General features: G+C 39.7%; 1 protein-coding gene and 1 long non-coding RNA gene across 2 annotated transcripts in view; one reads left to right on the forward strand and one right to left on the reverse strand.

The window, feature by feature from the left end:
• LOC118563400 (transferrin receptor protein 1-like) overlaps positions 1 to 19,723 on the forward strand; it is a 40,217-nt gene extending 20,494 nt beyond the window's left edge. Inside the window, exons 7-17 of the mRNA XM_036137962.1 lie at positions 14,419 to 14,558; positions 14,656 to 14,807; positions 14,900 to 15,019; positions 15,150 to 15,235; positions 15,366 to 15,429; positions 15,536 to 15,603; positions 15,688 to 15,749; positions 15,876 to 15,969; positions 16,068 to 16,289; positions 17,022 to 17,180; positions 17,566 to 19,723. Of these exons, the coding sequence (XP_035993855.1) occupies positions 14,419 to 14,558; positions 14,656 to 14,807; positions 14,900 to 15,019; positions 15,150 to 15,235; positions 15,366 to 15,429; positions 15,536 to 15,603; positions 15,688 to 15,749; positions 15,876 to 15,969; positions 16,068 to 16,289; positions 17,022 to 17,180; positions 17,566 to 17,808 (1,410 nt within the window). The 3' untranslated portion in view covers positions 17,809 to 19,723. The remainder of the gene's footprint in view (positions 1 to 14,418; positions 14,559 to 14,655; positions 14,808 to 14,899; positions 15,020 to 15,149; positions 15,236 to 15,365; positions 15,430 to 15,535; positions 15,604 to 15,687; positions 15,750 to 15,875; positions 15,970 to 16,067; positions 16,290 to 17,021; positions 17,181 to 17,565) is intronic.
• Positions 1,316 to 6,683, reverse strand: LOC118563402. The gene is made up of 4 exons (XR_004931204.1): positions 6,595 to 6,683; positions 5,986 to 6,027; positions 3,560 to 3,628; positions 1,316 to 1,710 (listed from the first exon to the last, which is right to left on the reverse strand). It is a non-coding gene; the product is annotated as an uncharacterized LOC118563402 (long non-coding RNA).
• Positions 19,724 to 20,544: the final 821 nt, after the last annotated feature.

Genomic DNA, 20,544 nt, shown 5'->3' on the forward strand with positions numbered 1-20,544 from the left:
TGTAAAATGCTTTTAAGTTAAGAGCTTAACGACTGCTTAGAGCGAGAAAGTGAAGAGAGAACCTATCTTGCTGCTGTTATTAGCTGAACCACGCGCGGAGACTGGGATGTATGGAGAGTTGGAAGTGCCGGAATGGAGACTTGACTATGGAAGGAGGAATGTGCCTGGATACTGCAGCGTGAAATACTGCAATGTAAAACAGACTTTTCAGACTTTAAGTTTTATTCTCAGAGTAAACACATACATACACATACACACACACACACACAAAAATAAAACAAAGGTTGTCAAACCCAAATTCCATCATAACGTTTGGTTATAAGAAAACCCCAGAAAAAACACATCCCCTGACCATGGAGATAATGCATAAATGAATTACATAATTAAAATGATTAAAAACAATAATAAATATATAACTATAATTGATATAATAATTAAAAATAATAATATTTTAAGCGCGGTCGAAGGGAGGGGGTTTCCGAGGGCCGGGACAGCGACCCCTGGAGGTAGAAAGTGGAACATACAGGGACAGTAGAAGGCGGGACATCCGGTTAAGAAAGGCGGGACTTCCGCCGGAAGTGGAAGGCGGGACTTCCGGTTGTCACTTTTTGACAGGCGTGAAATATGGGCGTGGTTTGAGTTTGATTGAAGGATGTACCATATTTTTTTTGGGGTGTATACTAAGAACATGGTGAAGTGATAAACCAGGCTTAGTGAACCTACAGGAAGTGGTAAACCTGCTGATAGATACACCTGCAGGCAGGCCAGCTGACAGCTTTGCTAGGGCCCGGGACAACGCAGTCTTTTTGGGGCCCCCACCTACACCTGCCGCCACCACACACACACACACACACACACACACACACACACACACACACACACACACACATACATGTCTTTAATACATTGTGTGGACTCCGTCCTCATAGTTCATTGTGTGGACCACTACTTCCACTGCATATAGAACAGTGCAAAACACATTGCCACCTCTAGAAAAAAATGTAGATTCAGAATGTGACCTTAGATAACCAAAAGCTCAAAATAAAATAAATCTTTTTCTTGTGGACTTGTGTGGACCAGTTGTTGTTGCCAGGTAGATTTGGGTGTGTTTTTTCTCACCAACAGCCAAGCTTTATTTCATCAAAAAAGCCATTCTAAGCTTCTAATAATTAATTTTTTTTTTCCTTAACCCCCGGCATCATATCTTCTCACATATACTGTCCTTTAAAGATATAGTAGTGCCAATTTAACTACATTATACAGGCTTTGTGAACTAAGATAAACATTTTAAATACTAAAGAACACAATGTGGAGACCGAATGCAAACTATTTTATTTGTTTATGGAACAAAAATACATATTTTTGCTGCTGTCCAAACACTAGGCAAAGGACCATTGCCAAATATGCACTGCTTACAACTTCTTTTGTAGTTTTAACCAAACAATGTAAGATTGACCATATCTAATGTAGAATGTTTTTTCGGCTTTTGAACAGTAATAGTATTGTAAACTTGTTTTTTATGTCTTTCCAAGTTTGGCTTCTCAGTGCAGGCTCAACTTTAAGTACTTCAAGACATGGTTCTTTACCAGGAACTCTCTAAGGTTACATATTGGCAAAGCTGTTGCCATACTGCTGCCTTTTCGGCCTTACTCCAAAGCCATCGATGAGATGTAGGTTCAATAGCTGGTCTATCCACATCCTGATCTTTGCCTGCAACACAAATAAAGAATATACTTCAAACCATTTTAGCATTTTTTGCATTGTAGGTAATATTTACATTACATCAATGTATTAACAAAGGTTTGTCATCTAAATTCTTAACCATTATACCAAACCTCAATCTCGACACAATGATTTTATCAGTTTAAACATTAAGGTAGCAATAGATTAATTTACAGCCAAAATGACCATTTTACCATACATTGGTGTGAAAACGTGATTGCATTCTACCTGATCTCTTATTTGTTTGCATGTTTGTCATACATTAAATTACATTATTAGTTAAATTACATTTCAGTGTACCTAACATGGCAAGTCAATACAACCAATCAATGACAATAGTCAAACTAACCAATAATATCTCACACAAACTCCTTCCACACAACAAGAACCTCCCACTTGGGCATACCAGAGACCCCAACTCTCTAGAAAAGGTTCATATGCAAGTTTAATTGCATATGAACCGCAGCAGTCTGCCGAGCTCAGTGGAGCCATGTACTGCTGGAACCATGAATGGAAAATGGGTAATAGGTTGTTCTAAACTTGGGCTTCTGGGGGCAAAATGCCCAGTTCTTCTCACTCTGCTGTCTTTAAGCACATAACAAAATTTTTAGTGCATAGAGAGACAAAAACTGGGCCCTTGAGCATCATTATATTTTTATGTCCAACTGCTTGTGATATATCAAATTCATGAAATTTCTATTATAAGTTTTTTTAAAGGACCAGTCCAGTCAACAAGGGAAAATCAGTGGATCATTAACTATACCTCAAACTAATACGCCCGTGGTGATTAAATGAATTTAGCGTTAATCAATAAGAAAATAAAAGCATAAATTGTCGTCTTGATCACTGTGTAGGGGGGGCGGCCATTATTGCCCATATTTGGGGAAAAATGTCCACCTGACATCACATCCTGTGATGTCTCTGTGCGGTGAGGCACTGCGCTTTACAAGCTAATTCAATAGTAACTGTTGTACTAGGGCTGAACGATATAGAAAAAAAGTTTATCGATAAAAAATGCATATTGATCGATATCGATAATTATTGAAAATATTTAATATCATATTTTATGTGCAGCTCTGCCTGGATATTTTATGATATTGCTAAATGATTTCATTTTAATAAAGAACACAGACACAGAATTTCAATTAAATCTTTTTTAACCAACTTTAACCATAACAGATATTTTTTAAGAAAAATAACTTACGAGACCTGAGTTATGTTATTAAATACTGACAAAGAATAAACTAAAGTGACCAGTAAAATTACCAAAATAAATACACCAATACCATTTTATCACAAAGAAGGGAGCTCAGTTTAGCTGCTATACCTGCTTTGTTTGGGAAGAAGCTCCGTAAGATTTCTCCGAAGATGACGCGGAGCGGGGCGGGGCTAAAACAGCTCGCGCTGCTGCGGGTGTGAGCAGCTTACGTAATGAAACAAGTTGGTTGCGTTACCAGACTTTGTTTTTACCGGTTCCTTGCAAGTTTTACAAATCACTGTGGATTATTTCTGTCAGACTGGTGAACTAGTAAAACCCCGTTTTGGGACAATTTCCACTGCCGCTACTTGGAAAAAAAAGCATTTGATATTTTGCCACTGGACTGTCAGTATATCAGAAGGAACATATCTCTGAAGTCTCACTGATATCACAAAAAAAATAAATTAGAACACCAGCTAAAGGCTGATGACTCCAATTCAGTTCTCATATGACTGGACTTATTAAAAAAAACTCATTTCGGTTTCATACTTTAATATTACAAAAAGGGAAATCCAATAAAAAAAATGCATTAAGGATTATCAAAACAAAGAATCCAATAGTTTAAATAAAAAAGCTTACCAGTTTTTCCTGCCTGCTTAGACTGCTTTGATGGTTCTCCTTGGTTCTCACTTGGAGATCTTAGGGTCACTGCATCAAATTCTAGAACAAAAGAACATGCCTGTCACCTTAACACCCCTATGTTTAAAAGACATTAAAGAAATAAACCTGTGTAGCAAATTTGTTCTGTAGGAATTTACAAAACTTTGAAATTGTGTGAAATGAGAGAGGAGCATTAGTTAGAACTTGTATATGTCCATAATATAAAAGTTCTAACTAATGCTCCTCTCTCATTTCACACGTCCCACTTTTAAAGACCTGTTGCAACAGTGTCCAGAGATTAATGCAATGATCAATGTCTGAAAAGTGCATCATGTTTCATTTCAGGTAGAGAAATTTGGTGATCGCAAAAACTACTACTTTGAAAAAAAAATCACAAATCACAGTTCACGTTAGGTTTTACTGAGGACACCAGAGTAAAACCTACAATTACACTGAACACTCTCAAGAGCCCCTGCTGCTTTTTTTTTGGGGGGGGGGGGGGGGGGGGGGTTGTTTTGTACCTTGGGCACAGAGCTTGTTTACTGAGGCATCTACCACCCAAATAAGTATCTGGCAACACCAATGACCAAATTGAGTCACAAAGAATTCATTGGATGGTACTTTACAGCCCTGGAAAGAAAGTGTATGTTGCCTACAGTTAAGCACAGTTGTGGTAGTGTCATGTTTTGGGCTGTATGGGTGCTGCTGGCTGTAGAGAACCAAAGTTATTTTAGGGAACATGTACTGTGACATTTCTGAAGTAGAGGATGATTTCCTCACTGTGGAAACTGAACTGCAGAGCAGTATTCAAACATAACTACGCTTTACACACTCACAAGATGACCACTGCCTTGCTAGAAGAGACTGAGGGTAACGGGATGTTATCACAGAAGAGTGAAAAAGGATTCCAGTGGAAACATGTGAAGCTCTAATGAAATCCATGCAAAAGCATTGGTAGAAAAATAATAGTCACACTAAATATTGACACTTTGGGAACAGTTTGGACATTTTCACTTAAGGGTGTGCTCAGAGATGGCTGCCAGCATTTTAGACAATAATGGCTGTGTTCAGAGGTATCATAAGAGGTAGGTGAGAGTATGTCAAAAATGCAAAATGTTGCAAGCTGTGACAAACAGCACAGAGAAAAGAGTTAAGCAAGAATAAAATTTTATTTGGCAACACTAATGTAAAGTTCTATGTTCTATAGTTCATATACTCTTTAGTGCGGTTTACCATAAGGAGGCCATATTTGGTCCCTTGTTATTTTTAATATATGTTAAAGACCTCCCTAATGTTTCAGATAAACTTTCTAAAATCTTATTTGCAGATGATACAAGTGTGTATTACTCCCATAAAAATCCTGAATTTTGAATAAAGGTAGTTAATGAAGAACTTGACAAGTTATCCTATTGGTTCAAGTCCAACAAATTGTCACTTAACATAAAAAAACAAGTTATATATTTTTTGGTTATAAGTTTGATACGTTTAAACCTCCAATTGAAAATTCAAATTGATAATATTTCTATTAATGTTAGATCTGCTCGTTTCCTTGGTGTTATTCTAGATGATTCTTTATCCTGGAAACCCCACATTAGTGCCATAAGTACAAAACTAGCCAAAGTGGTCGGTATACTAGGAAAAATCTGTCACCTGATTAACAAAAAAGTTGCAATTATGTTATATTATTCAATGTTATATCCATATATCAATTACTGTAATGTTGGTTGGGCTAGTACCCACCCAACTAAACTGGAATCTGTTTTTCGACTTCAGAAGCGAGCTTTAAGGCTAATATTTTGTGTAAATCGTAGACACCCCTCACAACCACTGTTTGCTCGGGCAAGTATTCTTAGTGTTTATCAAGTGAATCAACTTCAAATAGCTTTATTCGTTTATAGGTCTATAAAAAAGTTACTTCCTCAGCACTTTTGTAATATTTTTACTTTTAATAATGAATTTCACCAGTATCCAACTCGTAGTAGTTGTCTTATCAGGCCTCCTTACTCTTGTACAACTCAAACACAGTTATTATACAGAGGATCAATGATATGGAACAGTCTTCCCACATCACTGACAGATCTTTCTAAAGAAGAATTTAAACGGAGAGGAAAGTTGCTGCTACTTAGTTGTCTGAATTTTCCATATAGATTTGTGGTCTAAATTAAATGTTTAACTGTTTTATATATTGAAATGTTGTTGTTTGTTGTTGTTGTTTTTTTCTCTTTTTCTTCTTGAAATATATTTGTTATTATGGAGACTGCCACTCATTAAGCCCCTTGAGGGTTTTTTGGCAGTTGTCCATCACATTTTCTTCTCTTTTAGTGAAACAGGATTCTGTTTTTTATATTTTGTTGTGAAAATAAATTAAAAAAATAATAATAACAATATAGAAAAAGTAAACATACCCTTTCCTTCCCTCATCCTTCCTTTGTTTTGCTGATCATTATCTGCAGAGAAAACCATTGCATAAATATAAAAACAGAAATAAACTCTTTCATATAAATATCATATTTATATCATATCATATATTTTTAATATGAATAAAACACATTTTTGCAGCAGCTTTCAAAAGCCAAAATGTACAAAGTCTATGGTTGAGTAAATGTTGATTATGTTTAACAAAACATGCACAGCACTTAAGGTTATTCACAGCAGGTATTAAAAAATACATTTACACCCTTAAAAACAATATAGTATATACATGTTTGTAGCACTTCAAGCTGCCAAAGCTGTAAATGAAGCCTCAACTCCCGGTGCACTCAGCACAGTTAGCATCTGATTAGCCTAATTCAGAAAGCAAGTGGAGCTCTACACAAATTCAACATAGCACACCACTACAGTATTAAGCTTTTCTACTGCATTGTTTTTATTGCAGAGTAGTATTTAGAACAACAGACACTGCAGGGCTGTGGGTGTAAAAATCACATCATATGAACTGCTTTACAAAGCAACCCTCCCTGTCTTATTAGCAGAAAGCAACAACAGGTTTGATATGTAAATAAAACAAATCATACCTTCTATGATGTTTCCCAAGATTTCGGAAAATGCTGTTATCTCCGATTACAAGACTTGTTTCTTGACCTGGCTCCTGTTTCTGCGTGCTCATGCTGCAAGTGACTTTTGATACATTTCTTGAGATGCGTTTAAGACCTGTACGAATGTTTAGTTCTACTGGCAAATGTGCTTGTTGGAAGAAAATTTATTTTAAAAAAAACAACAACTAGTTTTACTAACATCTTATCTTGTTGAACTAGAATTTTAGACATGTTTTTTACATGATGCAGAATCATTTAAAGACATTGCATAGATCCATTTTGTATTAGTTTAACAGATTCCCATTTCCCATGAATTCAACTAGGCTTGTTGAAAGGTCAGCAGTGCAGGTGTTCAACTGAAGGCTCCCCTCCCCCTCCCTTACACTTTTCTGTGGTCTGCTAAAATCTAAATCGAAATGGAAGACATTATAAGTCACAGTAACTTGATTTTAAAGATGTAATAACTACACAGTTTATTTCTTTGGGTATGTAACTTTTAGGAGTGGCTTGTTAAATAATATTGTGTGTAAACATTGATATAAATGCATGCACATCATATTACATGTGTAAGATTACTTAATTGAAATAAACTACAGATGCAAAAAATTGGTTGTAAAAAAAAGAAGAAAAACATCTGATAATCTTAATCCAAAGAGAGTTTGTTTTAGCTCATCTCTTGGACCTCAGCCTCCGCTACATTTCAGTGTGATTTCCCCCACTACACAAAAATAATTAAGTCCATTCAGAACTAAGACATTTTAAACTTTGTATTTTATTTCTGCCTGTTCTTAAAATAAATGTTTTATCTGGTTTTAGGCATCTACTAGGTAATAATATATTCCTAACATTGCTGCACAACATTATTGTACTTTAAGTGAGCAATGGATATAAATATTAGGTTTATTAGGGGAACTACTCCTCAAGAACAGCTAATAGGCTCCAAAGATAATCAACCCAGACTCAAATACATCCTACAGCCCGCAAAATCATCCATCTTCAAAGCTGCTGTGCTTCACTGAGATACAAGAAATGGTACTGTGTTTAACCTTGCTGCTTGGGCTATGAAAGTCCGATTGGGACATACTTGGTGTTGTTGCGAAGAGCCTGATCAGACAGTTAAAATGAAAGCACCAGTATCTCCTTAACCAGTTGCTTAGTGCCAAAACCTAACGCTAAATGGCCGATTCAGGCTTCTGAGGCCTTCTATTAAGGCATAAGCTGGAAACCTTGGGGCACCTGCAGTACTGTGAAAGGGGGATGGGCGACAAGCATGACGAGCTCTAGATAGACCACAGCGACATGCAGAGGAGGTTGAATAAGTGTTCCCTCAATGTCAGAGTGAGACTGCCTTTGGGCCTCTGACCCCATTAGGACATGGCTGACACCGGAGCAATGACCCACCCAGGCTCCACTGTGACACCAACCTGTGTGGAATGACACTACACCACTTTTTAGTTAAATGTTGAGTTTTGCAGCCAGATTCTGTGAGTCTACGTGGCTGAAGGAGGCCAATCTAATTGCTGACCTTTCGTGACCTTTGGGGTTTCCCTCCTTTTTGAGGTAGTTCCCAGCAAAGGATTTCGACCCAACTCATGGAGTGGCATCTCCAGGAGTTGTTGAACATAACCCCATTAGCGGCTAACGGCTAGCATGTTGCCAGCCAGAAGTAGCTGTAGGAAGTTCCTTGAGAGCTGGTATTTTACATGTTTGTAGGGGCTTTGCCGGGGAAGCTGCATACCGATTTTGGCCTTGCTCAGACATGGTGTCTTTGAATTATGAGGTGTCAAAGGTTCAATTATTTGGCCTTTCTTGCCTCTGTCATGCCCAGCTAAAACGACCCAGAGATACCAAAGCCACAGAATCCACTTAGTCTCTCACCCACAACAACATTTCTGAAAATAAACCTTCTATGACAAACTCAGCCAAGTCTGTCAAACCTTACAGATCCAAGTAGGGTTAAAGGAGCACCAGAAGATATATTGCTGCAAAAAAGACACCTGCGAAAATTCCACTTAATGTAGACTTACCAAAACTGTCACACATGATTTAGGTTGCAAGAGGAAGGCACTCTATGAATATGGGGTCTCTATCTGCACAATGGGTTGGGGGAGAGCTGTTTAAAAGTTAACTGAAAACACACTCCAAGGAGAACAGGTCCAAAAAGGGAGAGTGTTTGGAGGGCCGTCTCAGAGTTGGAGCATTCTTTTGAGCCAAACTTAACACTGTTGGAAAGAATCCAATAAGACGATCGAAAAAAGACCACCAATGTTCTGAAAGGCCACTCCTACCTTCCACCATAAGCCTTAATTGGTCCCAAAGGTCGTTTTCTTTAGGGCACTGCAATAACTTTGAATGGAGTTGTGAAGAAAAATCCACCATTTTGCAAAACAGTTGTTTTTCCTTCCATTTGCACATAGGTTAGTTTGTTGCACTCATGCATGGCACCTTTGAAAGGGGAACACCTGACAAGAAAACTGACCCATGCATGAACTTTTAACTCCACCCTACAGCTCGCAAAATGGTCAGTGTTCAGTGCTGCTGTGCTTCATTGACATACAAGAAATGGTAGTGTGTTTGATCTTGCTGCTTGGGCTATGAAAGTCCGATTGGGACATACTTGGTGTTGTTGCGAAGGGCCTGATCAGACAGTTAAAATGAGACCACCAGTATCTCCTTAACCAGTTGCTAAGTGCCAGAACCCAACCCTGAATGGCCGATTCAGGCTTCTAAGGCCTTCTATTAAGGCATATACTGGAAAATTTGGGGCGCCTGCAGTACTGTTAAAGTGGGATAAAAAAACTTAAAAAAGTTCTGTTATCCACCAAAAGGTCAAAATCATCCTTTTTTGGATGGGCAACCAGCCTGATGAGCTCTAGATAGACCACAGCGACATGCAGAGGAGGTTGAATAAGGGTTCCCTCAATGTCAGAGTGAGACTGCCTTTGGGCCTCTGACCCCATTAGGACATGGCGGACACCAGAACAATGACCCACCCAGGCTCCACTGTGACACCAACCTGTGTGGAATGACACTACACCACTTTTTAGTTAAATGTTGAGTTTTGCAGCCAGATTCTGTGAGTCTACGTGGCTGAAGGAGGCAAATCTAATTACTGACCTTTCGTGACCTTTGGGGTTTTCCTCCTTTTTGAGGCAGTTCCCAGCAGAGGATTTTGACCCAACTCATGGAGTGGCATCTCCAGGAGTTGTTGAACATAACCCCATTAGCGGCTAACGGCTAGCATGTTGCCAGCCAGAAGTAGCTGTAGGAAGTTCCTTGTGAACTGGTATTTTACATGCCTGTATGGGCTTTGCAGGGGAAGCTGCATACCGATTTTGGCCTAGCTCAGACATGGTGTCTTTGAATTATGAGGTGTCAAAGGTTCAATTATTTGCCCTTTCTTGCCTCTGTCATACCCAGCTAAAACGATCCAGAGATACCAAAGCCACAAAATCCACTTAGTCTCTCACCCACAACAACATTTCTGAAAATCACATTTGCAAAACAGTTGTTTTTCCTTCCATCTGCACATAGGTTAGTTTGTTGCACTCATGCATGGCACCTTTGAAAGGGGAATACCTGACAAGAAAACTGACCCATGCATGAACTTTTAACTCCACCCTACAGCTCGCAAAATGGTCAGTGTTCAGTGCTGCTGTACTTCATTGACATACAAGAAATGGTAGTGTGTTTGATCTTGCTGCTTGGGCTATGAAAGTCCGATTGGGATATACTTGGTGTTGTTGCGAAGGGCCTGATCAGACAGTTAAAATGAGACCACCAGTATCTCCGTAACCAGTTGCTAAGTGCCAAAACCCAACCCTAAATGGCCGATTCAGGCTTCTGAGGCCTTCTGTTAAGGCATAAGCTGGAAACCTTGGGGCACCTGCAGTACTGTGAAAGGGGGGATGGGCGACCAGCCTGATGGGCTCCAGATAGACCACAGGTACATGCAGAGGAGGTTGAATAAGGGTTCCTTCAATGTCAGATTGAGACTGCCTTTGGGCCTCTGACCCCATTAAGACCAGGCGGACGCCCAAGCAATGACCCACCCAGGCTCCACTGTGACACCAACCTGTGTGGAATGACACTACACCACTTTTTAGTTAAATGTTGAGTTTTGCAGCCAGATTCTGTGAGTCTACGTGGCTGAAGGAGGCAAATCTAATTACTGACCTTTCGTGACCTTTGGGGTTTTCCTCCTTTTTGAGGCAGTTCCCAGCAGAGGATTTTGACCCAACTCATGGAGTGGCATCTCCAGGAGTTGTTGAACATAACCCCATTAGCGGCTAACGGCTAGCATGTTGCCAGCCAGAAGTAGCTGTAGGAAGTTCCTTGTGAACTGGTATTTTACATGCCTGTATGGGCTTTGCAGGGGAAGCTGCATACCGATTTTGGCCTAGCTCAGACATGGTGTCTTTGAATTATGAGGTGTCAAAGGTTCAATTATTTGCCCTTTCTTGCCTCTGTCATACCCAGCTAAAACGACCCAGAGATACCAAAGCCACAAAATCCACTTAGTCTCTCACCCACAACAACATTTCTGAAAATCAGCCCTCTATGACAAACTCAACCAATTATGTCGACCCTTGCAGATCCAAATAGGGTTAAAGGAGCACCAGAAGATGTATTGCTGCAAAAAGAGACACCTGCGAAAATTCTAGTTAACATAGACTTACCAAAACTTTCACACATGATTTAGGTGGCAAGAGGAAGGTGCTCTATGAATATGGGCTCTCTATCTGCTCCATGGGCTGGGAGAAAGCTGTTTTAAAGGTTAACTGAAAACACACTCTAAGGGGAACAGGTCCAAAAAGGGAGTGTGTTTGGAGGGCCCTCTCAGCGTTGGAGCATTCTTTTGAGCCGAGCTTAACACTGTTGGAAAGAACCCAATACGACGATCGAAAAAAGACCACCAATATCCTGAAAGGCCACTCCTACCTTCCACCATAAGCCTTGATTTGTCCCAAAGGGCGTTTTATTTAGGGCACTGCAATAACTTTGAATGGATTTGTGAGGAAAAATCCACCATTTTGTAAAACAGTTGTATTTGCTTCCTTCTGCACATAGGTTAGTTTGTTGCACTCATGCATGGCACCTTTGAAAGGGGAACACCTGACAAGAAAACTGACCCATGCATGAACTTTTAACTCCACCCTACAGCTCGCAAAATGGTCAGTGTTCAGTGCTGCTGTGCTTCATTGACATACAAGAAATGGTAGTGTGTTTGATCTTGCTGCTTGGGCTATGAAAGTCTGATTGGGACATACTTGGTGTTGTTGCGAAGGGCCTGGTCAGACAGTTAAAATGAGACCACCAGTATCTCCTTAACCAGTTGTTACGTGCCAGAACCCAACGCTGAATGGCCGATTCAGGCTTCTGAGGCCTTCTATTAAGGCATAAGCTGGAAACCTTGGGGCACCTGCAGTACTGTGAAAGGGGGATAAAAAAAAAACTTTAAAAAGTTCTGTTTTCCACCAAAAGGTCAAAATCTCCCTTTTTCTGGGGATGGGCAATCGGCCTGAGGGGCTCCAGATAGACTGAAGAATGCAATAGAGTTGAAGGTTAGAAAAATATTCCTCACAAATGTAATAGTTGACCTTGTTTTGCCCATTTTCATCACATTTTATAAATATCAGATGTTGGTGACAAATATCTGGGATATATTTTTTTGCAACCACAAACTATTTTTTTTAAAAACTCATTACAATATTGTCTTGTGGGGATATAAATTAAATTATAAATGTTGTCATTTTTTAATCAAGTTTTAATGATTATCTCCAACCCAAAGATAAATATTTTTGTGAGAAATAAATTAAAATATCTTCTAAGTTGATTATTTCAATAACACAAATTGAAAATAAACATGTAAAAAAACTTACATATGTGCAAAGGACCCTCTGAATATAACAGTCATTTTTTAATCAATAATTGTCTTTACAAAAATGTTGTTTATTTTCAACAGAAATTGTTTCTTTTTGTTGTGGGAAATATTTTTTCAAAAGTTTCAAGTCATTATTACCAGGAAGTCAATTAAATATTTTTTAATACTGACACTAGATGCCAAGCTTTTAAAATACTACTATAAATAGACCACTGCCTTTAAAATGTGTAATTATGATTATTATTTATTATTAATAATCATTATTTTTATTAATATTATTCATTTATTTATTTATTTATTTTAAAAAGAAATCCATTTGCAAAAAAATCTGTTAACTCCATATAGATCTAATCTCAACAAGTAAAACAAGTAAAACATTAGATAAAAAGCATCCTCTCTTCTTAATATAAAATGGACTTGGCTTTGAATCCTTTTCTGAGTGGCATCCTAAGTATGGTGTCACATGATCAGAACTGCCCAATCAGAAAATTCCCCACACAAGCCAATCAGAAAATTCCCAACACAAGCCAATCAGAAAATCCCACTTATTTCGTTGCAGTGCAAGAGAGTTTCCATTAGAGGGTGATCTAGAGCAGAGTCATTCACACACTTTTCAGTGACTCCTATCTCACTGGGGTCCACCTGTAAAAAATTTACAGGGTAATTTTTAGGGTCAAAGGAGCCTATTGGATGATTATTTTTGTGTGGACCAGCAAAATGTCCACACAACTGAGAATCTCCACACAATGTTGGTCTTCCGTCAGGGATTGAGCCACACAAGTATAGAGAGACAAGTGCACACACACACACACACACACACACACACACACACACACACACACACACACACACACAAACCAAAAAAAGTCAAATTAACTGTATACTTCATGCCCTGGAAATCTCGGCATTTTATATTTTCAACCCATCTATTGAATTTAGTTCACTAGTTGATCTTTTCTTCATAAGAGAACAGCAGCACGGCAGCCAGAATATGGCCTTTTTTGACCTGCTGTATATCAGCCAGTCCCTAACAAATTTTCCCTTCCATTGCAGGAGCTAGAATATGTTACTTTGGGAATTTTCTGCCCTCTGAATCTGCAGGCAGTTCATTTTCCGTTGCTGAGTAAGGCTTCGTTTTTGCCATTAAACGCACAACATTTATTCGATCGGAATCAGTCATTTTTGTTGGCCATAACGCAGCATCGCCAAAATTCACGCTGTGATCCGTCTCTGAGCCACTACGCTCAGACTATCCGATCGGGCAGTAAGCCCCTCCACCTGCACTCTGTCTCCTCCTCAAACACACGCTGCTCCCTAGACCTGTTCCTGACTCCTACTCAGCAGCTTTCACCTATTTAATGCAGATAATATTTAGTTTCTTAACTGGGACTAGTTTCATAGTCTAGTATTACAACACGGGAGAAGATAGAGCAGAAACACAAAAAAAACACAGGAATCCTTTCTGTGTTAGAAAGTGTAGTGGCAGATGATCTGCCCTCCTGGATGGTGTCACAGCTAACAGAATGCCAGACCAGGTGTGACTACCATGAAGAGAAAAAAAGAAAACAAAAAGTTAAAAGTTGACATAACAACAAATAATACAAATTGAGGAACAGTGGGAGAACTTGGCAGACAAGAAGAGATCTTCATATCCTCCAGCAACTTAAACCTATAGCAATGTAACTACAGATATAGCTCAGGATAACCTAAGCCACCCTAACTATAAGCTAAATACAAAATTTCACATTAAAATGTCACAGATGTGTGTAGTTCTGTCATGTATAGGCTGTTAATATTTGGTCTTAACATGAAGGTTTAGTTTAATTGGTCTGACGGTATCTGGTTCTATGAAAGATGGATGTATATCAATTACAGTAGTAGATCAGATCTCTTAACCTTTTCCTGTGGGTCTCCAACAGGTCCACATGGGCTCAGGGGATCCTTATACCCCAGGCTTTCCCTCTTTCAACCACACTCAGTTTCCTCCTGTGGAGTCTTCAGGCCTACCCAGAATCCTGGCGCAGACCATCACACAGGACATGGCAACCAAAATCCTCCGGTAACGCTCATACTGATCTTTCAGTAATCTTGGAGTTTGTGTTTTGCACATTGATGTCCGTTAACTCTGTAATAATATGTCCCTGTGGACCCCAAAGTCAACTCGAGGGTCAGAGAATGCCAGACGAATGGGAAGGTTACAGCAAGTTAGGAAACGAGAGGGACATCATCACTGTGGAGGTCAAGAACGTCCTTGCTGAGAAGAAGATCCATAATGTGTTCGGCGTCATCAAAGGATTTGTCGATTCAGGTAAAATGGGAGTGAAACTCAAGAAAAGAGAAAAATCAGTATGTGTGTTTGGAAGAGATCATGGATTAAAACTCTTTTATGACTTTTTCCAGACCGATATGTGGTTATTGGTGCCCAGAGGGACGCATGGGGTCCAGGCTTTGCAGCGTCAACTGTTGGCACCGCCGTCCTGGTTGAACTGGCGCGCTCCATCGCAGATATGGTGAAGAACGGTGAGTATCGGCTCACTGAACAGCGACATGTCTTGTTGTGCTCCTGGGATCATTTAGAAGCCATGAAGATGCTCTCCAGATGTGGCGCTGGAGCACCCTACAACTAAACACCTGTAACCTTTGTTGACAGATGGGTTTAAGCCGAGGAGGAGCATTGTGTTTGCTAGCTGGAGTGCTGGAGAATACGGAAGTGTTGGCGCCACCGAGTGGTTGGAGGTGAGAAGTGCAGGACATTTTTTCTGAGCCGCTCTGTTTGTGTTTTATTTCTTGTAAGAGCACTTTAATATATTGCTTGTTGTTTATACCATCCTCGTTTTACATCAGTCTAAAACTTCTGTGTTTGTAGGGATATTTGTCTTCTCTGAGCACGAAAGCCGTGTCTTACATCAACCTGGATGGCATTGTAACAGGTACTCTCCACTCTGTTTAAAACTGAAAATATCTGTTTGTTGATTGATATATATGCTATATAAGGCAGAATTTTCTCTTTTATTGAATTAAATTTCTTCTTTTTAGGTCAGAAAGGATTTAAAGTAGCAGCTAGTCCCTTATTGCACACCTTGATTCAAAAGACTCTAGAAGAGGTATATATCTGGCAGATTTAGCTTTTATGATAAATTTGTTTTTCAAACATATAGAGTTAATGTGCACATTTTTGTCCCTAATAGGTTAAAAACAAAGATCTGACTCTTTTGAACCAATTTGCAAAGAGCAACTGGGAGTCAAATATGTAAGTGTGTTCTAGATAAAGACACATACCATCACATCCTTGTGTCCATAGTAACATGTTTTACACACATGCAACATTTATTGTGTCTATTCTAATCTTCCTCCCTCTTGCTGTTTTTTTTTTAAGTCTGGAGCCAATGGAGCCGGATAACGCTGCATATTCTTTCCTTGCCTTCTCTGGAATTTCCTCAATATCGTTTAGATTCTCTACTGAAAATTCAGTAAGTGGTCCTCCTCTCTGCAATTTTTTTTAACCAGCCATGGTTCCTTAAACCAGCAGCTGATGACACCTTATATCTCTTCCTGTTTTCCCTCTCAGGGCTACAAGTTCTTTGGCACACTGCAGGACACCTCCGACAACCTGAACATCGCCACATCCAGCCAGGTTCCTCAGCTGGCTGAGACAGCGGGCCGCTTTGCTGGCCATATAGCTCTGAGGCTGGTCCACGACCATCTGCTGCAGATGGATGTGATGAAGTACTACAAGGTCATACGTTCCCATGTGGCCAAGATCAATGGAAAAGTCAGGGAAGTTCAGCGGGTGAGTTGGGATATTATTGGTTAAAGTGACCGATTTCACTGCTGGCGTATTTGTCTTTATGGGAACTGCATAGTAAATTTGTCTAAGTAAAATTTATTCAAATTGAAGACAATTTTTTTGAGTGGGACCAAATGTTGTCTTTTCTGAGCAAATTTTCTTTAGTTTGAATAAATTTTACTCAGACAAATTTACTGTGGTATTTGTCTGGGTCACAGTTTTTGTATTTTGCCACAAGTCACTGGTCGATGTGAAGTTCTGTTAAATTACCTAAAAATATTATATAACACAAAGATTTAAAATGTATTGGAATTGCTTTTATTTAAACCAGAAACAGCAAAAATTCTTCCTACTAACACCATTATACTTTATACATGGTTACCTTTGTTATCTATAGCATTTGTCTATTGTTAGGTTGTGATACTTGGACTTGAGCAAAATATTGACTAATTATGAATTGTCGCCAAATTTGTCTTGCTTTAAAAGAAAGCAGACACCAAGGCTCTGAAGCTGAAAGGTGGTACAGAGACAGGAATGGTCATTGCATATTGTAAAACTACCAGATGTGGTTAAAGTTGACTTTGCACAATAAGTAAGTGAGGGAACTAATGTGGCATTATGTCCATGGTCCCGGAAATATATGGGCTGACTAGAAAAAAATTTCAGTCAAACTTATTAGTTTTGCTTTAACCCATGCTCTAGCCTCATCAGAGCTCTGTGTTTTGGTTCTTCCAGATAAAACCAGAGCTTTTGCCCAAAGCCCTGACGGTGAAGTGGCTGATCTCGGCCACGGGTTCATACAGCCGTGCCGCTCACAACCTGCTGACCGACATCCAGAACAGTGACCTGGAGGACATTGAAATGTGTCGCCTCATCAACGACCGAATCATGACGGTAAGGCCTCCTAAAGTCTGGTCAGCATCAGAGCGCAGAACTCTTTAATTTGCATAAAGAAAATGTCGGTGACAAAGAGCAACCATGGCGGAGTCCAACTCTCACTGGAAACGAGTCCGACTTACGCGCAGCCAAGGTGTTGAGGGGATCAGTCTTAATGATGTTCTGGAGGCCATTGTTTGTGACGAAGACAGATATTTTGTCCTATAGGGAATCTCTGCAGAACAGCATTAATGATCTGGGCTCCAATCTGTTCTTTTAAATCACTTCAGAACATTGGTGATATTAGCTTTTCTGATCAGTCCGGTTACTTTAATAAAAACACTTGAAATTTCACTAATAACCAAACAATTTTAAATCTAAACGTCCTTCTTTTATCCTGCAGGTGGAACGCAACTTGCTGTCCCACTACGTTTCCCCCAGAGAGAGCCCGTTCCGCCACATCCTGGTCGGCTCGGGCCCCCACACTCTTAAAGCTCTCCTCAAACACCTCGACGATCTGAAGTACGACAACCCCGACGCGGATGCTGACCTGTTCCGCAACCAGTTCGCCCTAGCTACCTGGACCGTCCAGGGCTGCGCCAACTCCTTAGCGGGGGACATCTGGTCTCTGGATAATGAAATCTAAATCCAAACTCACGCTGCAACCTCCATCCATAATCCGGCCCTCACATTGCAAGCAGGAAGCGTGACCAACCTGCTGTTGCACAATCTTTAAAATCAATAATTGAAAAAAATTGTGAATATCTATCATAGCCCCCCTGTGTAATTATTTGGATTTGAGCTTCATCTGTATTATTTCTATTTACATGGGACACTTGAAAACCCCAATGTTGAATGCTTTGGTGCTATTAATGACAACATCCTGGCCACTCGATGTGCCGTTACTAGGTAATAGTGTTACCCCATGAATGAGATGAATGTAGAGCAGGATTTTCTTTTTTCAACATCCTAATAGGTCATAAAACACTTAAAGCTCAGAAAATTACATCATCAAAAGGCACATTCACAAACGAATGACTTTCTACCTGTTTACTAAAATGATTACAATGCGTGCTGTTTGCTGCTGGAGCCAAATGTTCATTCCTGAGCTGGTTTCTGGTGGCAGCTCTAATTTTAGAAAGCAGCTCATCAGTTTCAGAAGGTGCTGAAATGTCCTTTTTTAACTTAATGATGCAGCCGCTGTGGCGCACCGAACACAGCCGCAGATTTGGGATAATCTGCCTCGAAGCTGGAGACGTGCGCCACATCAGCTGCGGTGTTAAGAGCGCTGAACCAATCAGAGTCGCTGACCTCATGGCCTTAGAGCTAATATGTGTCGACCTTCCCTGAAAGCAAGGAAGAAGGTCTCAAACATGTGGCACTGAACCAGACACCGTACGTTTATTTATTGTGTTATTTATTTATCAGTGGCAGGGTTCACTATAAATAGCTTTTAATTGCCTTTTTTAAATCTATATAATTATCGGGAGCAGTGCCTTCCATAATTATGACAGTTATACTGTCGAAATGACAAAAGCAGCATCTGCTAAAAGAAGTGTACGTGTCAACCGACGGCCTGGACCCAACACTCAGAACTATTGGTTCTGCTGTTTCAGCATCGCTGCTGGTCCCTTGGTTCGTGTGCACTTCTCATCCTGACAGCATTATCGGAAGCAGTGTTTTCCATAATGCGGCAAAGAAGAAGGTAGTTTTTGCCTACCAGCATGTGTCCGTATCGGAGGCAGTGCCCTCCATATTTCACTGTAGAGGTGGATGTTTTTTTTTATTATCGGGAACAGTGTTTCCCATAATGTGTAAATACAGTTGATAGCTTTGCATACATGTCGCTTCCACTCCTGCATCCTCTGTGAATGTTGTGTTAATCGAGCGCTCGTCTGACCGCTGTCATGTTTTTGTTGTGATTGGAACCGATACAGGAGGTTTTCTGCTTCAACCAGAAGCATGTTGTAAACCTGCAGGAACCCCCCACAGTTGCATCATTGCGCCAGTATTTCCATAATGACACCTCCCTGAGGTATTAGGGGTTTTGTCGTTATCCATTCATGCAATGAGAACATTTCTTGCTGATGTCTTTGTGCCTTTAAGTTTCCTGAATTTTCACTATAAAGATATGATGATTGTTTAGAAGGTAAAAAATGGCGCTTCTTGTTTTGGTTTCCCTTTTTTCTTCTTGCTAGAATCAAAAGTTACTGTTGTAAGATGCTGTTACAACACATTCAGACTCGAATATCTTAGAATGAAAGTATAAATGTAATAAATTTGGGTCTTTGTAATCAGAAGGCAAAGATGCAGCTCCCCCGCAAGAGCTGTGGCATAAATTGAGTTTTAAATGCCCGCTGCAGTCGATAATAGGCCTGCTTGAGGCTGCACATCTGGACCTGCAAGAAAAAAAAAGGATTAACATTCAGGAACACCTCTAGAAAATTCCTTTGGTTCATTGAACTTACCTGAGAATTGTTTAAGCTTGTTTTTCTCCCTGTCACTGTAGAAGCAGGCTTTGCTGGACATTTTTATTGCAATAAAAGTCACTTAACCTCTTATGTCTTTTTCCTCTTTTTTCTTTATTACAGCACAAGTTATGTTTAATAAGAACTACTTGATTTTTGTACTTCATAAGTAATGAGGCATGGCCAATAGAGAAGGAATGATTAGCACTATCACAAAGAAAAAATTAAGTCATCTATTTACTACATATAACAGGATTAGAAAATTAGATCTTAATCTTCAGATATTTAAATGTATTTATTGGGATTGTATATGCGACCAACAAATTATTATTTTACATGTAAAAAGACTGAAGTCCAATACCCCTAAATTAAATCCCGTTGAACCAGCAGCCTTCAAGAGTCACCGAATTATTAAATACAGTCCGTCTGTGTGTTATATACTCTTCCAGCTGTTCTGAGAGGCCTCAGAGGTTGGTTGGAGAACATTGGTGAATGAAAAGCTTAATGATGACTAAGGTGATTAGCAGAAAGGTCAGAGATAATCTACTGAGACAGTGCTGTCCACCTGATTCGAGGGAAATCAAATCTGTCCTTGATGTATAAGTGACAATGATAAAGTCAAACTCCTAGTTAAATAATCTCATCGGCATCTTATGGTGTTCTGGTAATAACCCATCCATGAGGTAAGTGTGTTGGATCAGGGATGCATCTAGAAGTTGCAGGACAGTCGCTCTCCTCTGGAGTTGGAGACCCCTGGTTTAGATCAAATACCGATGTTCACAAACACAGACGTACCTCAAAAGGCCTGCAACACACCATGGCACTACAAGGTATTCCCTCAGGGGCACTGAAAACAATTCCTAGCAAAACTTTAATATTTTTATTTGTGAACCCTTTAAAAAAAAAACTTGAAT

The sequence above is a fragment of the Fundulus heteroclitus genome, chromosome 6 (genome assembly GCF_011125445.2).
Source record: "Fundulus heteroclitus isolate FHET01 chromosome 6, MU-UCD_Fhet_4.1, whole genome shotgun sequence".
In the NCBI taxonomy this organism is placed as follows: Eukaryota; Metazoa; Chordata; class Actinopteri; order Cyprinodontiformes; family Fundulidae; genus Fundulus; species Fundulus heteroclitus.